This window comes from Delphinus delphis, chromosome X (genome assembly GCF_949987515.2).
Source record: "Delphinus delphis chromosome X, mDelDel1.2, whole genome shotgun sequence".
NCBI classification, from domain to species: Eukaryota; Metazoa; Chordata; class Mammalia; order Artiodactyla; family Delphinidae; genus Delphinus; species Delphinus delphis.
Genome location: NC_082704.1, coordinates 13,280,964 through 13,298,937, shown reverse-complemented (window position 1 = coordinate 13,298,937; position 17,974 = coordinate 13,280,964). Strand labels below are relative to the sequence as shown.

General features: G+C 45.5%; 1 protein-coding gene across 1 annotated transcript in view; it reads left to right on the top strand.

Annotated features, from left to right (window-relative positions):
• Nucleotides 1–14,101: 14,101 nt before the first annotated feature.
• Nucleotides 14,102–17,974, top strand: part of SLC9A6 (solute carrier family 9 member A6) — a 52,968-nt gene continuing 49,095 nt past the window's right edge. The window contains exon 1 of the mRNA XM_060002993.1: nt 14,102–14,429. Within this exon, the coding sequence (XP_059858976.1) occupies nt 14,102–14,429 (328 nt within the window). The remainder of the gene's footprint in view (nt 14,430–17,974) is intronic.

Here is a 17,974-nt window from a genome sequence, read left to right as displayed (position 1 = left end):
CAGGGGGCGGGGCCTGTGGAGAGTTCCGGGCGGGGCGGAGGGACCCTGGGCACTGCAGGCGGTGGTTAAAGGCGGTCAGTGCTGGCCCCCTACCCCAGGGCTGGGAATTTTTGTTTGTTTGTTTTGCTTTTCCCTCAAGCTGTGCCCTTTGTGTTCTGTGGACCTTTCCTGTACTTCAGACTACTGGGAACCGCGGAAGGAGGCAAGGGTGTGAAAGCGAGGGGGCGGGTGGGGTGTAGAGGAAAACCACCCGGCATTTGGAGCCGCAAACACGTCGCGCGCGGGGGACACTCAGTAAAAGTTAGTTCCCTTCTCCTTACCTTCAAAAGGTCTATGAGAAAGATTCACGCCCAAAAGGGTGTAGCGCGGCGGGAGTGTTTTCGTCACGAAGAGAACCAGTTTACACTAGGGAGAAATGAAAGGGGAGGAATAAAGTGATGCTAACAACAAAGGCCCATCCATCTTCTGTCTCTCTGATCAGGATAAAATATACTCTCCTTTCTCGATTTTTTTCTTTGTCTTCATCCACTACACTATAGACATTTTACATTGACCTCTTTCCACTGTATTCTCCTTTGGCCAGCTCACCTATTCATACCCACTGCTTTCAGCCATCGTCAATATTAGTGATTCCAAGTCGACATCTCTATCTCAAATGTCTTTCCTGCGCTCCAGACCTGCATTTCCAACTCCCTGCTGATCATTTATTTCTATCCTGTGGCCTTTAACACTTACTATGGCCAAAACAGAATTCACCCCTTTTTCCAAACTCCACCAACTCCTCCAGTGCCTCCTGACTGGTTGGCACAATGTTGTAAACTGCATATCACAAGGTAAATGCAAAGTGTGACCACCATCCTTTGCCCTTAGCCCTGTCAGAATTCGTTTTAGCTGCATCAATTTGCTCACTCTTACTGGCTACTAGACGCCTATCCTCTCCACCCTTTTAAATTTGCATTCTTTCCATTCCTGATCTCCCTCACCTGCTCTATTTTTATATCACCTTCTAACATACTCTATAATTTACCTATTTTTTATGTTTGTTGTGTTATTATTGTTTACCAGCTCTCTTCCTCCAGGAATGTAAGTTCCAAGAAATCAGAGATTTCTGTCTATACTTAGAACGTTGCCTGTCACATGATAGGCATTCAGTGTTTGCTGAATGAATGAATGAATTATGGGAAAGAAGTAGAGAGGGATGTATCCTCCTTTGAAAGAATCTCTATAGAGAGTCCGTCCATTATTTTTGAAGTGGATTCAAAAATCCCTGTGGACTTGTACACACCCTTAGATTTTGGTAGCACTTTGATTGATGATAAGCATTTTCCGATATACTTGAGCTTCCTCAAAGCTGAAAACGTTGAGAAAATAAAGAAGGCATCCAAGAGTCATCAGATTTCCTCAACTTTACCTATATAGTTTTTGTCCTGGATCCCATTTTCCAAACCTTTAATTATAGTCATTATTTTTCTCTGGGCCCTCTCCAATTTCTTCACCTCTAAGCCGAGAGTTGACACGGTACTTGATCAATGTCAAGTACAGTATATTGCATTCCTTACAAATGTAGCCCTATTTATAGACCTCACAATCAGGACGAACCAGGAAATAATCTCTCTGCACTTAACAGGAAAGTGCTTCCTTCTCCACCGCTGGGAGGTGACAAGGTTGAAAACATAGGTGATCCAAAAAAAATCTTAAAACTTTGTTTTGGCTTTGATAATAGTCAAATTGAAATTAGTTTTTTCAGGTACCCTATTAAATTACTTCTGTTAATTTATCTGAAACAGAAAATGATTAGGAGGTTTCTTAAAGGAGCTGAGATCTGGTGACTTTCTTTTAAAAAGATGAGGTTATAGAAAAAAGAGAGAGCCAGTAAGGAATCTGGTATTTGTATAAGCCACCAATACATTATCCTAGTCTTCAGGGAAGTGACCCCTGTCCAGGCCTTGAATTTTGTTTTCTCCGTTACACTCTTAAAATGCATTCCCCACTCTCTTCTTTTGAATCTGTTACCCACATACTGAGTGCAAGCTACCTAGTTTTACATTTTCTAGAAATAAATGGTTAACTCATATTCATGAGGTAGGATTTTGTCTCATCTATAGATTCCACCCTGAAAGGAGGCCAAGATATTCATAGTCACAATTACTAAGGAATTTACTAAGTCACAGTTACTAAGTACCTTGGGTCCACTCATGCAGTGTTCTCTACGTTAGAGTTAATCCCAAAGGTGCAAGTTACAGTTAATGGCAGCAGTGTTTTCACGAGCTCTTAGAACAAAAGTCAAACTTCATGAGAAAGAGCATTTAAGTTCCTGGGTGACCCAAGAAGTGCCTTTAGTTTTCCCAAAGAAACAGCCGTCGTCCACATGCACAGTGGATAAATGATGTGGATGTTATTAAAGGTGGGGATAACCATCTCTAAAGCGTTTCCTATGGAGATGGAGATGTTGTTTATGAAGGCTCATCACTGTTTCCCCAGGATAGTTGGTTGAACAGAGAAAGCACTGCAATCCCAGAATTGTCTTCAAGTTAATTAACTTTGTTACATGCCACCCAACCGGAGGAGTAACTTCATACACCACATCCATGTACCCATTTCCCAAGCAGATTCTCCCTCTACCTAGCACGCTCTGTCCTTTCCTACTTAGTTCAAAAACCCACCTTCCCTAGAAATATATTCCTGACTATTATAGGTATCTATAGGAGCCATATATCTATTGTAGATGCTAAACCTTTCTTCAAGCTATTTATTACAACCCCCCTGGATCACAAATTCTAGAGGTTTACTACTATATAAACTAGTGTTTTATATATATATATATATATATATATATTTTATTCTTCTGCTCAGTCTAAGAAATTCAAACAACAAAGCAATGTGTCTTCCTCTTAAAACATTAAGTGGTGTGTTGGTATTTTGAGTTTTGAATCTTAGTTAAAAGACTGGTTACTTGATTCATATCTTTAAGATTATTTTGCTGGAAGGTTTATACTACTGTGGTTAAGAACATATGCTCAAGAATCAGATTGGGTTTATTTTTTATTTTATTATTTATTTTTTTCTTCCAGTTTTATTGAGATATAACTGACATACAGCACTGTATAAGTTTAAGGTGTACAGCGTAATGATTTGGCTTCCATACGTCATGAAATGATGACCACAGTAAGTTTAGTGAACATCTATCATCTCATATAGACGCAAAATTAAAGAAATAGAAAAAAATTTTTTTCTTATGATGAGAACTCTTAGGATACTCTCAACAGCTTTCATATATAACACCTAGCAGTGTTAATTATATTTATCATGTTGTACATCACATCCCTAGTACGTATTTATCTTTTATAAGTGAAAGTTTGTACCTTTTGACCACCTTCATCCAATTCCCCCTCCCCCTAGCCCCCATCTCTGGTAACCACAAATCTGATCTCTTTTTCTATGACCTTGTTTGTTTGTTTTGAAGTATAATTGACCTACAACACTATGTTAGTTCCTGTTATACAACATAGTGATTTGGCATTTCTATAAATTTCAAAAGGATCACCATGGTAAGTCTAGTTATGATGTCACCATTCAAAGATTTTACATAGTTATTGACTAGATTCCCCACACTGTACATTTCATATACATGACTCATTTATTTTTGCAGCTGGAAGTTTGTACCTCTTAATCTATATATGTGATTATTTTAGGCTTCTGATCTCTTAAGTTCAAACACATTTTAACAACCCTGCATTTTTACTCCCCTCCCCCCATATTTACTGTTTTGATATCATATTTTACATCTTTTGGTTTTCTGTATCCCTTAACTAATTATTGCAAATGTAGATAATTTTATAACTTTTGTCTTTCAACTTTCCTACTAGCTTTATACATGGTTGATTTACTACTTTAATGTGTTTTTGCCTTTACCAATGAGATTTTTCCTTTCATAATTTTCATGTTTCTAGTTGTGGCCTTTTCTTTTCCACCTCAAGAAGTTCCTTTAGCATTTGTTGTAAAGCTGGTTTAGTGGTGCTGAACACTTTTTTTTTTTAGAGGTTTGAGAGACGAAAATTATTTATTATTTATTTATTTATTTATTTATTTATTTTTGGCTGCCTTGGGTCTTCATTGCTGCACGTGGGCTTTCTCTAGTTGCGGCGAGTGGGAGCTACTCTTCGTTGTAATGCACTGGCTTCTCATTGCGATGGCTTCTCTTGTTGTGGAGCACGGGCTCTAGGCGCGAGGGCTTCAGTAGTTGTGGCACGCAGGCTCAGTAGTTGTGGCTTGCGGGCTCTAGAGCGCAGGCTCAGTAGTTATGGCGCATGGGCTTAGTTGCTGCGCAGCATGTGGGATCTTCCCAGACCAGGGATTGAACCCGTGTCCCCTGCATTGGCAGGCGGATCCTTAACCACTGCACCACCAGGGAAGTTCGGTGCTGAACGTTTTTAGCTTTTGTTTGTGTGTAAAACTTTTGATCTCTCCATCAAATCTGAATGAAAGGCTTGCTGGGTAGAGTATTCTTGGTTGTAGGTTCTTCCCTTTCATCACTTTAAATATATCATTCCACTCCCTTCTGGCCTGTAGAGTTTCTGCTGAAAAGTGAGACGATAACCTTATGGGAGTTCCTTTGTACGTAACGTTGCTTTTCCCTTGTTGCTTCTAATAGTCTCCCTTTATGTACAATTTTTGCCATTTTAATTACAGTATATCTTGGTGTGGTCCTCTTTGGGTTCCTTTTTGGGATTCTCTGTGCTTTCTGGACTTGGGTGTCTGTTTCCTTTCCCAGGTCAGGGGAGTTATCAGCTATTATATCTTCAAATATGTTCTCAGTCCCTTTCGCTCTCTCTTCTCCTTCTGGGACCCCTTTAATGTGAATGTTAGTAGCTTGATGTTGTTCCAGAGGTCTCTTAAGCTGTTCTCATTGCTTTTTTTTAAGATTTTTTTTTTTTTGGCTGCGTTGGGTCTTAGTTGCGGCACGAGGGATCTTCGTTGAGGCATGCAGGATCTTTCGCTGAGGTGCGCGGGCTCTTTGTTGCGGCACACGGGCTTCTCTCTAGTTGTGGTGTGCAGGTTCCAGAGTGCGTGGGCTCTGGAGTTCGCGGCATGTGGGCTCTCTAGTTGAGGCCCACAAGCTCAGTAGTTGTGGCATGGGGGTTAGTTGCCCCGCAGCATGTGGGATCTTAGTTCCCTGACCAGGGATCGAACCCGTGACCCCTGCATTGTAAGGCAGATTCTTTACCACTGGACCACCAGGGAAGTCCCTGTCCTCATTGCTTTTTATTCTTTTTTATTTTATATGCTGACCTTCAGTGATTTCCACTACTCTGTCTTCCAGCTCGCTGATCCGTTCCTCAGTATCATCTAATTTACTGTTGATTCCTTCTAGTGTATTTTTAATGTCAATTATTGTATTCTTCATCTCTGTTTAGGTCTTTATATTTTCTAACTCTGTTAAAAACTTCTAACTTCTCACTCTGTTCATCCAATCTTCTCGCAAATTCTTTGAATATATTTACAATCATTACCTTGAACTCTTTATTGGGTAGATGGCCTATCTCCACTTCACTTAGTTCTTCTGAGGTTTTATCTTGTTCCTTTGTTTGGAACATGTTTCTTTGTCACCTCATTTTACCTAATTTGCTGTATTTATTTTTATGTATCTGGTAAGTTGGTTACATTTCCTGACCTTGCATAAGTGGCCATTTGTAGGAGATATCCTATGCGTCCCAGCAGCACACTCCCCTCTGGTCACCAGAGCTATATGCTCTAGGGGTGCCCCCTATGTGAGATGTGTGGGTCCTTCTATTGTGGTTGGTAGTCTGGTAGGCACGGCTGGCCCCCAGTCTGATTGGTTGCCAGGTCCTGACTTGTGCAGAGGCTGCAGGCTACTGGTGGGTGTGGTCAGGTCACAAGGTTGCTGGCTTGAGAGCCCCAGTGGGTCCCAGGGCTAGTGCTGGCCCACTGGTGGGCAGAACCAGGTTCTGGGGTGGGTGGTTGGAGGGCCGAGGTTCCCAGATCTGCTGTTGGCCTGCTGGTGGGTGGGGCTGGCTCCTGACAAGGTTGGCTGTGGTGTCCAAGGTGTCCCAAAGCTGGCACTGGCCCGCTGATGAGTTGGGCCAAAACCCGGGGTGGCTAGCTGAGCAGTCCAAGGCGTCTCACAGCTTGTGTTGGCCTGCTGCTGGGAAGGGCTAGGGCCCAGAGGATCCCAGGGCTAGTGCCAGCTTGCTGGTTGGGCAGAGCCAATTCCTCGGATATCTGGCTGCAGGGCCTTGGAAGTCCCAAAGCTGGTGTCAGCCCACGGGTGGGTGGGACCAGATCCCAGGCCACTGGCTAAGGGGCCCAGAGTGTCCCAGAGCTGGTGTTGGCCTGCTGGTGTACAGGGCCAGGTCCTGAGGACTGTGTCAGCCTGGTGGGTGGGGCCAGGGCCCTGGGGAATCCCAGGATTGGTGCCCACCCACTGGTGGGTGAAGGTGATCCCAGGGCTACTGCCAGTCCACTGGTAGGTGCAGCCAGGTCCCAGGGTCTCTGGGTGCAGGGCCCTGGGCGTCCCAGGGATGGTGCCAGTGCACTGGTGTGCAAGGCCAGCTCCTGAGCCCTCTGGTGAACAGGGCTGGGTCCCGGGGCAGCTGTGGGCTCAGGGGTTCTTAAGGCAGCAGGCCTGCTGGTGAGTGGGTCTATATCTCCTCTCAGCCAGTTGCTTGGCCTGAGGTGTCCCAGTACTGGTGCCAACAAGCTGGTGAGCAGGGGCAGGGCCAGGTCCCTGCACTAATAAGCTAGAAGGAGAATTCCGAAATGGCACTTGATAGCACCAGTGTCCACGTGGTAGAACGAGCTCCCAAAAATGGCTGTCGCCAGTGTCTGTGTCCCCAGGGTGAGCTGCAGTTGCCTCCCGCCTCTCCGGGAGACTCTCCAAAATCAGCAGGCGGGTCTGACCCAGGCTCATTTCACATTACTGCTTCTGCCCTGGGTGCCGGAGTGTGTGAGATTTTGTGTGTGCCGTTTAAGAGTGGAGTCTCCGTTTCGCATAGCCCTCTGGCTCTGCCAAAAGTAAGCCTGCTGGCCTTCAAAGCCAAACATTCTGAGAGCTTCTCTTCCTGGTGCAGGACCCCCGGGCTGGGGAGCCTGATGTGGGGCTCAGACCCATTGCTCCTTGGGGAGAACCTCTGCAATTGTAATTATCCTTCTGTTTGTGGGTTGCCCACCCAGGAGTACAGGTCTTGAGTATACTGGGTCTCTGTTCCTCCTACCTGTCTCATGGGGGTTCCTTCTTTATATCTTTAGTTGTAGAAAATCTTTTCTGCTAGTCTTCTGGTCTTTCTCATCAATAGTTGCTCCACAAATAACTGTAATTTTGGTGTGCCCATGGGAGGAGTGAGCTCAGGGTCTTCCTACTCTGCCATCTTGGCCACTCCCCCTAGAATCAGATTGGGTTGAAATCCTGGCTTCTCCTTTACTACCTGTGGCAGATTGGACAAGTTACTTAACTTCACTGTGCCTCAGTTTCCTCATCTGTAAAGTGGGAATAATAATAGTACTTACCTGTTAAGATTGTTGTCAGAATCGAGTGAGATGATGCCTACAAGTTGTTTACAATAATCTCACACACAGGGAGCACTCAATAAATTTTAGCCATTGTTATTGTTGTTGATGCTCCTGTTGACTCTTCTAGCTATTTTTCCAGACTGAACAGGCTCTGTATCCCTTTAGTCTTTCCTAAAACATCAGTTGCTCCACCCCTCTGTTTTTTTTGTTTTTTTTTTTTTGCGGTACGCGGGCCTCTCCCTGTCGTGGCCTCTCCTGTTGGGGAGCACAGGCTCCAGATGCGCAGGCTCAGCAGTTGTGGTTCACGGGCCCAGCCGCTCCGCGGCATGTGGGATCTTCCCGGACCGGGGCACGAAGCCGTGTCCCCTGCATCGGCAGGCGGACTCTCAACCACTGCGCCACCAGGGAAGCCCTGATTATTTTAATTGCTATTCTCTGGACTGTTTCCAGATCCACTAATATTTCTCATGGGGTTTCATTAGTACATCAGCATAAAGTATCCTAGGTTACTTGTCTGAGGTTAATACGAGTATTCATTTCAAATAGCCTTGACACTGAAAATGACACCAAAAATCTTATTTGCTTTTTTAGCACATTGGGCTGGTATGTTCAGGAAATAAACTGAAAACTCCAGCATAATTATGTTGAGTTCTAACTGATATGTGTGACCTTCTATTCTTCCTTCTACTCTTTGAATATAGGCTTTCCCTATACTACTGTCCTAGTACTGGCTCTCTTTCTACTCCCTCTTCTTTGGAGAACACATGACTCCCACGCTTCAATATTGTGCACATAGCTCCAATTTCTGTCACTGGTCCTGACTTCACTCCTGAACTCCAGACCCCAGCTTTTAATCACCCATTTCGATACCTCCACTTGGATATCCCACCAGTCCCTTAAATCCAACCTGTCCAGAGCTGAGCTCTACCTTCTGACTCCCATTTTAATGCTATTAGTAGTCTTATGCTTTCCAGTTGTCCAGGTTCAAAACCTTGGAGTCATCTTTCAATCCTTCTTCCTCAAGCGCTCCCCATCCACTCACCAAATCAGCTGCTAAAACAGGTTATCCTACCACCCTCCATGTTGGCTTTCTCACCCAGCCTCCCGTTTCCATTCCTACTGCATCCCAAAAATTAAGGCCTCACTGCTTTTCAGCAAGACTACCTTTCCAAACTCTTAACTGGCCTCCCCCATCGCCCATCACTCTGCATTTCATTTATCCCCCTTTCTGTTGCCAAATTAATACTGGAGAGGTTTTGAGCAGGGAAATGAATGAGTTAAAATTATTTGCGGCATTAAGACCTTCCACAATACGGCCTCAACTTAGCTTTTTCAGCCTTTCCCCCAACATATGAATTAATTAATTCAATGTTTATCACGCACCTCCAAAGAACCAAGGACTGCAGCAAACGCTGGCCTAAACTTATGTACACTTTTCAATTATTAAGTCCTTCCTGAGCACTTACTATGTACCCAGTACAGTAAAGTCCTCTTTCTTTTATCCTTGAACTGAACCTAGGTACCTAGGGGAATTTAATGTCATCTACAAACATGGAGATTTCCTTGGTACTCAGTGAAATTGAAGAGACATTCACTGATGCTCAGATATGTTGTATTGAGTACCTGTTTTGGTTAGGCCTTCGGCTAGAGGCTGTCAGTAAAGAAATAAGTAACGCCTGGTTCCTGCCCTCAAGATACCCATGACCTGTGGCATCAGAAACATTTCAATCAAACATAATATTTCAGGAGGGCTAAGAGAGAGATTTGCCTGGGGAGGGGGCGGGGCTCTGGAAACCCTTAAAAGGAGCCCCTAACTCAGCCTGAGGGTATCCTGGAAATCTTGGTGACCTTTAAACTGAGTTTTGTCAGATGAGAAGCTAGTTAGGTGAGGAATGCGTTGAAGGACTCTTCAAGCAGAGGAAGAACATGGCAAGGCACATAGACACATGAGAGCACATGAAGCTTTCAGGAAACTACAAGGAGTTCAGAAAGGCTGAAGCACAATATATTTGGGGGAGAAAGACAGGATATATGGTGAAGAAACAGTCTGGAGTCAGGATGTATGGAGCTCCATGTGCCAAGCTAAGGAGCCAGAACTGAAGGCCATGGGGTCAGTGGAGGGTTTGGAGCAGGGCTGTGATATATATAATCAGACTTGTGCTTCAGAAAGATCCCTCTGGTAAAAGTGTAGAGTAATGATTGGCAGAGGCCGAGGCAAAGGTCAGCAAACCTTTCCTGTAAAGGACCAGGCAGGAAATACTGGAGGCTTTGCAGGCTATACAGTCTCTCTCTCTCTTTTTTTTTCCCTCGTATTTTCTTTTTTTTTTAACATCTTTATTGGAGTATAATTGCTTTACAATGGTGTGTTAGTTTTTGCTTTATAGTGAATCAGCTATACATATACATATATCCCCATATCTCCTCTCTCTTGCGTCTCCCTCCCACCCTCCCTATCCCGCCCCTCTAGGTGGTCACAAAGAACCGAGCTGATCTCCCTGTGCTATGCGGCTGCTTCCCACTAGCTATCTATTTTACATTTGGTAGTGTAGATATGTCCATGCCACTCACTCACTTCATCCCAGCTTACCCTTCCCCCTCCCCGTGTCCTCAAGTCCATTCTCTATGTCTGCATCTGTATTCCTGTCCTGCCCCTGGGTTCTTCAGAACCATTTTGTTTTAGATTCCATATATATGTGTTAGCATATGGTATTTGTTTTTCTCTTTCTGACTTACTTCACTCTGTATGACAGACTCTAGGTCCGCCCACCTCACTACAAATAACTCAATTTCCTGTCTTTTTATGGCTGAGTAATATTCCATTGTATATATGTGCCACATCTTCTTTATCCATTCATCTGTCGATGGACACTTAGGTTACTTCCATGTCCTGGCTATTGTAAATAGAGCTGCAATGAACATTGTGGTCCATGACTCTTTTTGAATTAGGGTTTTCTCAGGGTATATGCCCAGTAGTGGGATTGCTGGGTCGAATGGTAGCTCTATTTTTAGTTTTTTTTAAGGAACCTCCATACTGCTCTCCATAGTGGCTGTATCAATTTACGTTCCCACCAACAGTGCAAGAGTGTTCCCTTTTCTCCACACCCTCTCCAGCATTTATTGTTTCTAGATTTTTTGATGATGGCCATTCTGACTGGTGTGAGATGATACCTCATTGTAGTTTTGATTTGCATTTCTCTAATGATTAGTGATGTTGAGCATCCTTTCATATGTTTGTTGGCAATCTGTATATCTTCTTTGGAGAAATGTCTATTTAGGTCTTCTGCCCATTTTTGGATTGGGTTTTATGTTTTCTTGATATTGAGCTGCATGAGCTGCTTGTAAATTTTGGAGATTAATACACAGTCTCCTTTGCAACCACTCACTCTGCCTTGTAGTCCCAAAGCTACCACAGACAATCAGTGAACAAATGGGCATAGCTGTGTCCAGTCAACTTTTACTGGTGGACACTGCGATATGAATCGCACGGGATTTTCACGTGTCAGAAAACAGTCTTCTTTCGATTTTACTTTTCAACCACTAAAAAATGTCAAAAGCATGCCATACCAAAACAGGCGGCAGTGCAGACGACTCTTTTGAGAAGCTCGGTCTGAACGGGAGGAGAGAAATGGGAGGAGAGAAATGGTGCGGTAGAAGAGGGGCGTGTGGACTGGAGGGGCGCGGGCGGGGTGCTGTTTCTTAAAAGAGACCTGAAGGCGGTTTTAGAGAACAGGAAGGGGGTGGAGAAGGAGCCGCTGAAGATGGTGGAGGGAGATGACAGTTGGAGTAGGTCCTAGAAGAGGCAGGAAGGAGGTGGCGGGATGCGGAGCGTAGACTGGGGCTTACGTTTCATAAGGGAGGAGGGAACAGCGCTAGCACTGAGGCTGGAGGGCAGGAGGAACGCGTGGGCACTGTTGGTATATTGAAGGGAGACCGCAGGCTGAGGACGGTGAGGACGGTGAGGACTGTTTTCCTGAGGATCTTGATTTTCCCAGTAAAAAAGGAGGCAAGTCTCGAACTCCGTGTGACTTACCTGTACGAGCATCGAAGGCGGGGCTGAGGTGTGTAGGTGCGGGGCGGTGGGGGGGAGGGGAGAGGAAGCTGTGAAGCATATACCCAAGTGCTTGGTGAAAGTGCAAGAGAGACCAGGAAGTCGTTAGAAGACCGGGAAAGGAGAGGGTGTTAGCGCTTCGAGACAGGGTGGAGCAGTAAGGAGCCTGGAACAACAATCAATGGGGAGTGAGCGGAGTTCCCGCTCCTCCTTCAGGCCACCTGATACAGGGCGTGAGCGTGAGTGTGTGTGTGTGGGTGTGTAGGACAGTGGAGTGGTGAGGAAATAAGCAGCCTCCACTTGAAACAGCGGCAGAGCTTGTGATGTCCTGAGCAAGATTCAGGTACCGGGAAAAGGAGGAGATGGAGAGGGCATCGGTGCAGCAACTGAGAGGGCTGGGCAGTTTGTTCCTAGTGGAGGGTACTCCAGAAAGCACATGACAAGGCTTGGCAGGGGGCAGCAGTAGTGAGAGGAGAAACTGGAGGGCGAGAGGCACACAGGGCACTGTTGGGTTGAGAAAGAAGTACATTCTGAGGGGAGCCAAGGGCTCATGGAGTTGGCCTGCCTGATAAAATTTTCGGCCTCTCAAGATTCCTCCTGGAACTCTGCTCTAACGAGGTTGCTGGGGAAAGGGTGAGAGTGGGGATACTAAATCGCTGGGGCCAGTAAACAGAGGTAGAGTCTGGAGCTTGGAGACGTTTGTTAACTCCCGCCAGGCAAGCAATCTGTGACTTTCGTTTTGTTTTGGTTTTTTCTTGAGCTCCAAACACTAGGAGAATGAAAAATGGTTTTGTGCCGGGGCAAAACAGCCTTGGGTTGGGTGGTTAGGCCTGAAGAAGCGGGGATACTTCTTTGCTAGGTCTTCTGGTGTGACAGAGATAGGTCTGGGGCGGGGGGGGGGCAGTGGGGAGACTGGGAAGGATCCTCACTTGGGTTTCTTGTCTCTACACAGCCCAGCCCTGTTCACACAGGGCAGTGAGGTTAGGCTGGAGGCAGGGTATAGGGGACGGGCAGCCATGAGGTTGGGAAGGGACAGGCAGACCCAGGTACTAAGAGGAGAGACTGGGCTCAGTCACTGGCACAGCTCCTGACCCAACAGGGATAGAATTCGGACTTAAGCACCATTCCAGCACTTTTTTTTTTTTTTTTTTTTTTTTTTAGCTCACCATCCTCACAGAACTTAATGAGCTGGTTAATGGGAGTGAATCCACACTGGGACAGCTGGGAGTTGCCTGGATGTTGTTTGCCTTAGCAAAGAGGTTATATGGCCGTAATGTGGCCAAAACGTTTGAGAGTCATGACTTCTAGGCAGAATGATAGGAATTGGATTGATAGCTAGTATCATCAATGGTATGAAAGAATTGAGAAAGACTATATATCGGTAGGGGTAAAATGAGCTCATTTAAAAACATTTTTAGTTTTGGAGATTGGTAGGAGCCTCAGCAGGATATGCTCAGCATCCAACAGGTAGAGGCCTGAAGGGAGGGTGGCAGGTCAGGACTTGGGATCTGGAGTTCATTCCTGCAGAGGTAGAAATGAAACATTCTAGAGAAAGTCTAGAGGGAACAAAAAGCCCACAAAGACTAATGAGTGATCTGAGGAGAATGGAGAAAATAGAAATCCGCTGTTCTCAAAGAGGTGAGGACTGTGAAAATTCTGGTGTGCAAGGTTGAGAGGCTGAGAACAGGGAAAATACCCTTTGAGGAAGAGAGATGAGATATGGTGTCAAAGGTGGCTTCTGAGCTGGGGAAATCTGCTTTAAGATAGAAGGGAAAAGGAGCAAGAGGGGAAGGAGAAACTGATCACAGCACAAAAGATTTCTTCCTGGGGAGGGAGGGGAGTGTTTGGAGCATGGGTGAATTTGAGCACAAACCGATTGAATCTTTGTGAGATTGAAGAGTTTATCTGCAAGAGATGACTCACACCAGGTAATTTACGTGTAGAGAAAACCGAGCATACAGACACACACATAATCCTTACCTTTGAGTCAATTATTTGTGAACTACTATAGTGCTGTTGTTTTTTTTCCCTACGAGGACAGAACAAGCAGAATCCGATTTAAATTACAGATGGAGATTTAGGCCCTTCCCAAGAGGACAACTTCTTATCCTGTTAAGAGACACTGGGGGACAATATTGAGATGGGTTATGAAAGATCGATTCCCCTGAGAGCTCTAAGAATAGGATCGAACTAGACAGAGCGCAATTTGCCACGCTTTGATTACGCTGAGCCCAGGTTTCTTTTCCAGAAGGCAGTGGGCTAGATTCGACGGTCTTTCATTGCCTGGCAGCGGAGCCTGAGCGGGGAGCTGGTGCAGTGGGGGACAGAAGGCCAAAGGCTTGGGGCCCAGCGCGCTGGGAGTGTCGCGTCCCCTTTAAGAGCGGCGGCGGCGGCGGCGGCGGCGGCGGCGGCGGCGCGCGCTCCGACGGCTTCCCTGGGGCCCCGCCCCTTTCCCGTGAGGCCTCGGGGAGTGGTCCGACAGCCGGCGACTGCGGGTGAGGAGCGGGGCCGGGGGCGGGGGGAGTTATGTCTCGGCGCGGCTGGCTGCGGGCGCCCCTCCGCCGCGGCGTCGGCGGCGGTGGCCCCCGGGCCCGCCGGCTCACGCTGCCGCTCTGGTTGCTCCTCGCAGTGGGAGTCTTTCGCTGGGCCGGGGCTTCGGACGGCGCTGGCGGAGAAGCGAGAGCCATGGACGAGGAGATCGTGTCAGAGAAGCAGGCGGAGGAGAGCCACCGGCAGGACAGCGCCAATCTGCTCATCTTCATCCTGCTGCTCACGCTCACCATTCTCACGATCTGGCTCTTCAAGCACCGCCGGGCCCGCTTCCTGCACGAAACCGGCCTGGCTATGATTTATGGCAAGTGCCTCAAGCCCGTGTCCGCCCCTGGCGCTCCCCCCCTTCTCTGCTACCCGGCTGCCTCGCCTCCTCTCCTGGCCCTGCACGGCCTACGTTCGGCTCCCCTTCCAATTCCTTCCATTTTCCGTCTCGCCTTTCTCCCCCACCCCCGTTTCTCTCCCTCGCGCCCCTTTTTTCTGCTACGCCCCTCGTTTCTCTGCCTTACCCCGTTTCCTCCTCAGCGTCGCCCCCCGTTTTCTCCGCTTCGCGCCCCCCTTTCCTCTGCCGGTCCGCACCTTTTTTTCCTCCGACCCCACCCCCTTTTTCTTCCGCACCCGCCACCCCCTCCGCCTCTGCCTACCGAGCTCGGGACCTGGGACTGAGGATGGGAAGGGAGTGGGTGCGGTGTCTCAGATTAGGCTGAGGACTGGGGGAGGGGAAGCCAGCATAGCGATCCATTTCTCTGGGTGTCAGTTCGTTTAAGGTCCATTGAAGCTGCAGTAGTATCTCTGCTGCTCAGCATCTGACGTTCTTTTGGAGCCAGAGTCCACCTGTCCCCATCACCCAGATCTTGCTACGCCCTGTCCTTTGGAGGCTGAGAATGAAAAGCTGACTCCCGTGTACCCCAAGTAAAAACCTGAACAGGAAAGAAGCCGAAGAAGGCTTAGGGCATTTTTGATGACGTCCTGATGTATTGTACTATGCCTGTAATATCTGATATGGATACGTATGGTTGCCTCTTCTAATTCAGGCCGTGCCGCGGTGAGGACAAGAGGTAAAGATCTTCCAGCAGCATGTTGTACTGTAGGATGATCAGGACAGTTCGGCCAAACAGTAATTAGGAACACCACGCATATGCGGTATTATGGGTGACTTGCTGGTAGCATAAGATTATTGACAGATCGTTGAGTAAATGGCTTCAGTTCTTGTGTCTTAGTGTGCTTTCTTTGCGAGGTTTCTTATTTATCTTTATTTTTTGGTCATGAGGAGAGAAGGGCAAATCAAACCATGGACTCGGAGGCATTTTGGCCTCATGAGAGGAAAAGATGCATATTGCTGACTGTCTTAATCTAAGATGACCGCGGAGGCATATATGGCTGGAGAGATGAGGGCAGACAAACAATCCTTTCTGTGCAGTACACGAACGAAGATTATCTTCATTTGGAACAGGCTTAAACTGATGAGCTTGTTGAGCTTTGTGTCTCAGGCTTGCAGATAGGTGGGAGAAGCCTTGGCACAAAAGGACCTTTCTCCACACACGCCCCCCCCCCGCCCCTTTCCAGTAAATACAGGCTTCTGGAACGTGCAGCTCAAGGGTAGCATAGCAAGGAAAGGTAGTTGTGTCCATCAGGAAAATGCAGGAACTCAGGCTTATTTTTCATTTGTAAGGTAATAAAATTCTAAGCCTGTGTGCAAAATACCTTTGCTCCCTAGGATTCTTAGTTTTTAGACATATTGGGTGGTTTTCATATTTCATGGGGTTTTTTTTTGCATTCTATTTGCAGTGCTCCTTAAGCTAAATTAGCCAGATAAGCTATATATCTCTATATAATTTCTCTGTATACCTGTGTGTGATTTATTTACTATCCTCAACAAACCTTTGCTACTCAGCCTACTATGTTATGCACAGAAAATACAAAGAAGTATATGATCCCCACCTTCAAGGAACTTATCCTTCTTGGGTAGACAGGTCATATAAAGAAAATAAAGGCATCTTAAATTCCATTAAATGCCAAGTAAGTATTATGGTGTTAAAAGAAGGAACTGATCACAGAAACCTCTTTCCTGTAGAGAGATATAGTGTGATGAAGTGGTTAAAGATGTAAGGCTTTAGACCAGAGGTCTGCAGATTTTTTCTGTAAAGGGCCAGAGAGTAAATATTGTCGGCTTTGTGGATCACATCAATCTCTGTGTTGTGGAAATGTGTTGCATTTTTTTCTTTGTTTTGTTTTTTTCCTTTCTGTAAACCTTTAAAAATTTAAAAGCCATTCGTAGCTCTTGGACCATACAAAAACAGACCATCACTGTGATTTCCAACCCCTGCTTTAGAGTCAGACCTGGGTTCCTGCCTTACTATGCCAATAACTCTGTGTGATCTTAGGCAAGTCCCTTACCTTCTTACACTGTCATCTATAAGTTAGGAACAATGATAGTAGCATTATTGTGAGGAAGAAATGTTTTTAGCTTAGTACCTGACCCCTAAGTAAATGCTCATTAAATGAGAGCTGCAATACTATTATTATTATTGCTGTTATAACTGCATTTTCTCAGATTAGGCTCAGAATATTTCTTTTAATTATTCAGTCTTGTAAGTTAAGAGGCAGATATAGTATTTTTTATAAAAATCAAATAGGGACTTAGAATTTCCCTGAAAATATTTGCTCTTTGGTAGTTGATAATCATTAACCTCCTCTAACTCTTGGGCTAAAGGAGAAAAATGGGATTACTGATTGCTTTCTCTGATGTTTCTAAGTTAATGAAAAGTGATGGAGTACCTTAGTGTTGGTATTTTGTGAAGGAAAAGCAAGGGTATCTCTTGTGGAATATAAAGTGAAAGAGTGTTATCTGTGAGTCTATTTGGGTTGATTTGCCACGACTTGGCATTCTTTAGCCTGTCTCATTTTCTCAATATGGGTGATGGGGGCTGTGGATGAACAGCCTCCTGACCAACTCCCAAGTCCAGTTTGAGAAAAGATGGGGCTGGGTCAAAGTATTTTTACTGCCATGGAAATGGACATTTTCTAATCCTAATTACCATCTGCCATTTACCTATTTTTACGACTCTTGTACCATTATAGCTGTTACGTTAATGTATTATTTTAAGACCTTTATTTTTCAGCTTGACTTCCAGATGAAAGGGCTTCTTACTCTGGGAATGTCCAGACCTCCAGGATTCAGCCCACTGATGATTTAGCTATCTAAATCCCAGAAAAATGCTACTTAAAATAAGCTTCTCCTTTATTTTTTTGAGAAGCCGGGGTAAAAAGAGAGAGCGAGATTAAGTTGCCAATGTGGTCAGTTTCTAGATTGTAATATAGCCTAATTGCCCCAGTTACAATGTCGAAGCACCCAAGTGTTCTGTTCATTGGGCTAGCTTGCTTAAGAAGCTTAAAAGTGAGTCACCGTTAGTAAGTCTGAAAAGTGATCACTCACTGCAGTATGCTTACAGATGGTATAAAAATCAGAAGACAGGGAAGCAATATTTATTATGCCTTAAGCTACAGCATCCAGAGCCCTAGGTTTAACTAATGCGATTTATCAATAAATATTTATTAAGTGTCTTTGATGTATGCGATATGATGAGAAATACAGATATGAGTCATCATCCGTGTCCTCAAAGCACTTACAATCTAGTGACTGAATAGGTAGTGTTTACTGAGCATTATAATGTGTTAGATACTGCTTAGGTGCTCAACAAATATCATCTCATTTAAACCTCATAACGACCCTGTGAGACGGGTACTATTATCTTTCCCATTTTACAGATGAGGAAATTGGGGCACAGGGAGGTTAAATGACCTGCCCGAAGTCACATAACTTGTAAGTATTAAGGCAGGATTCAAACA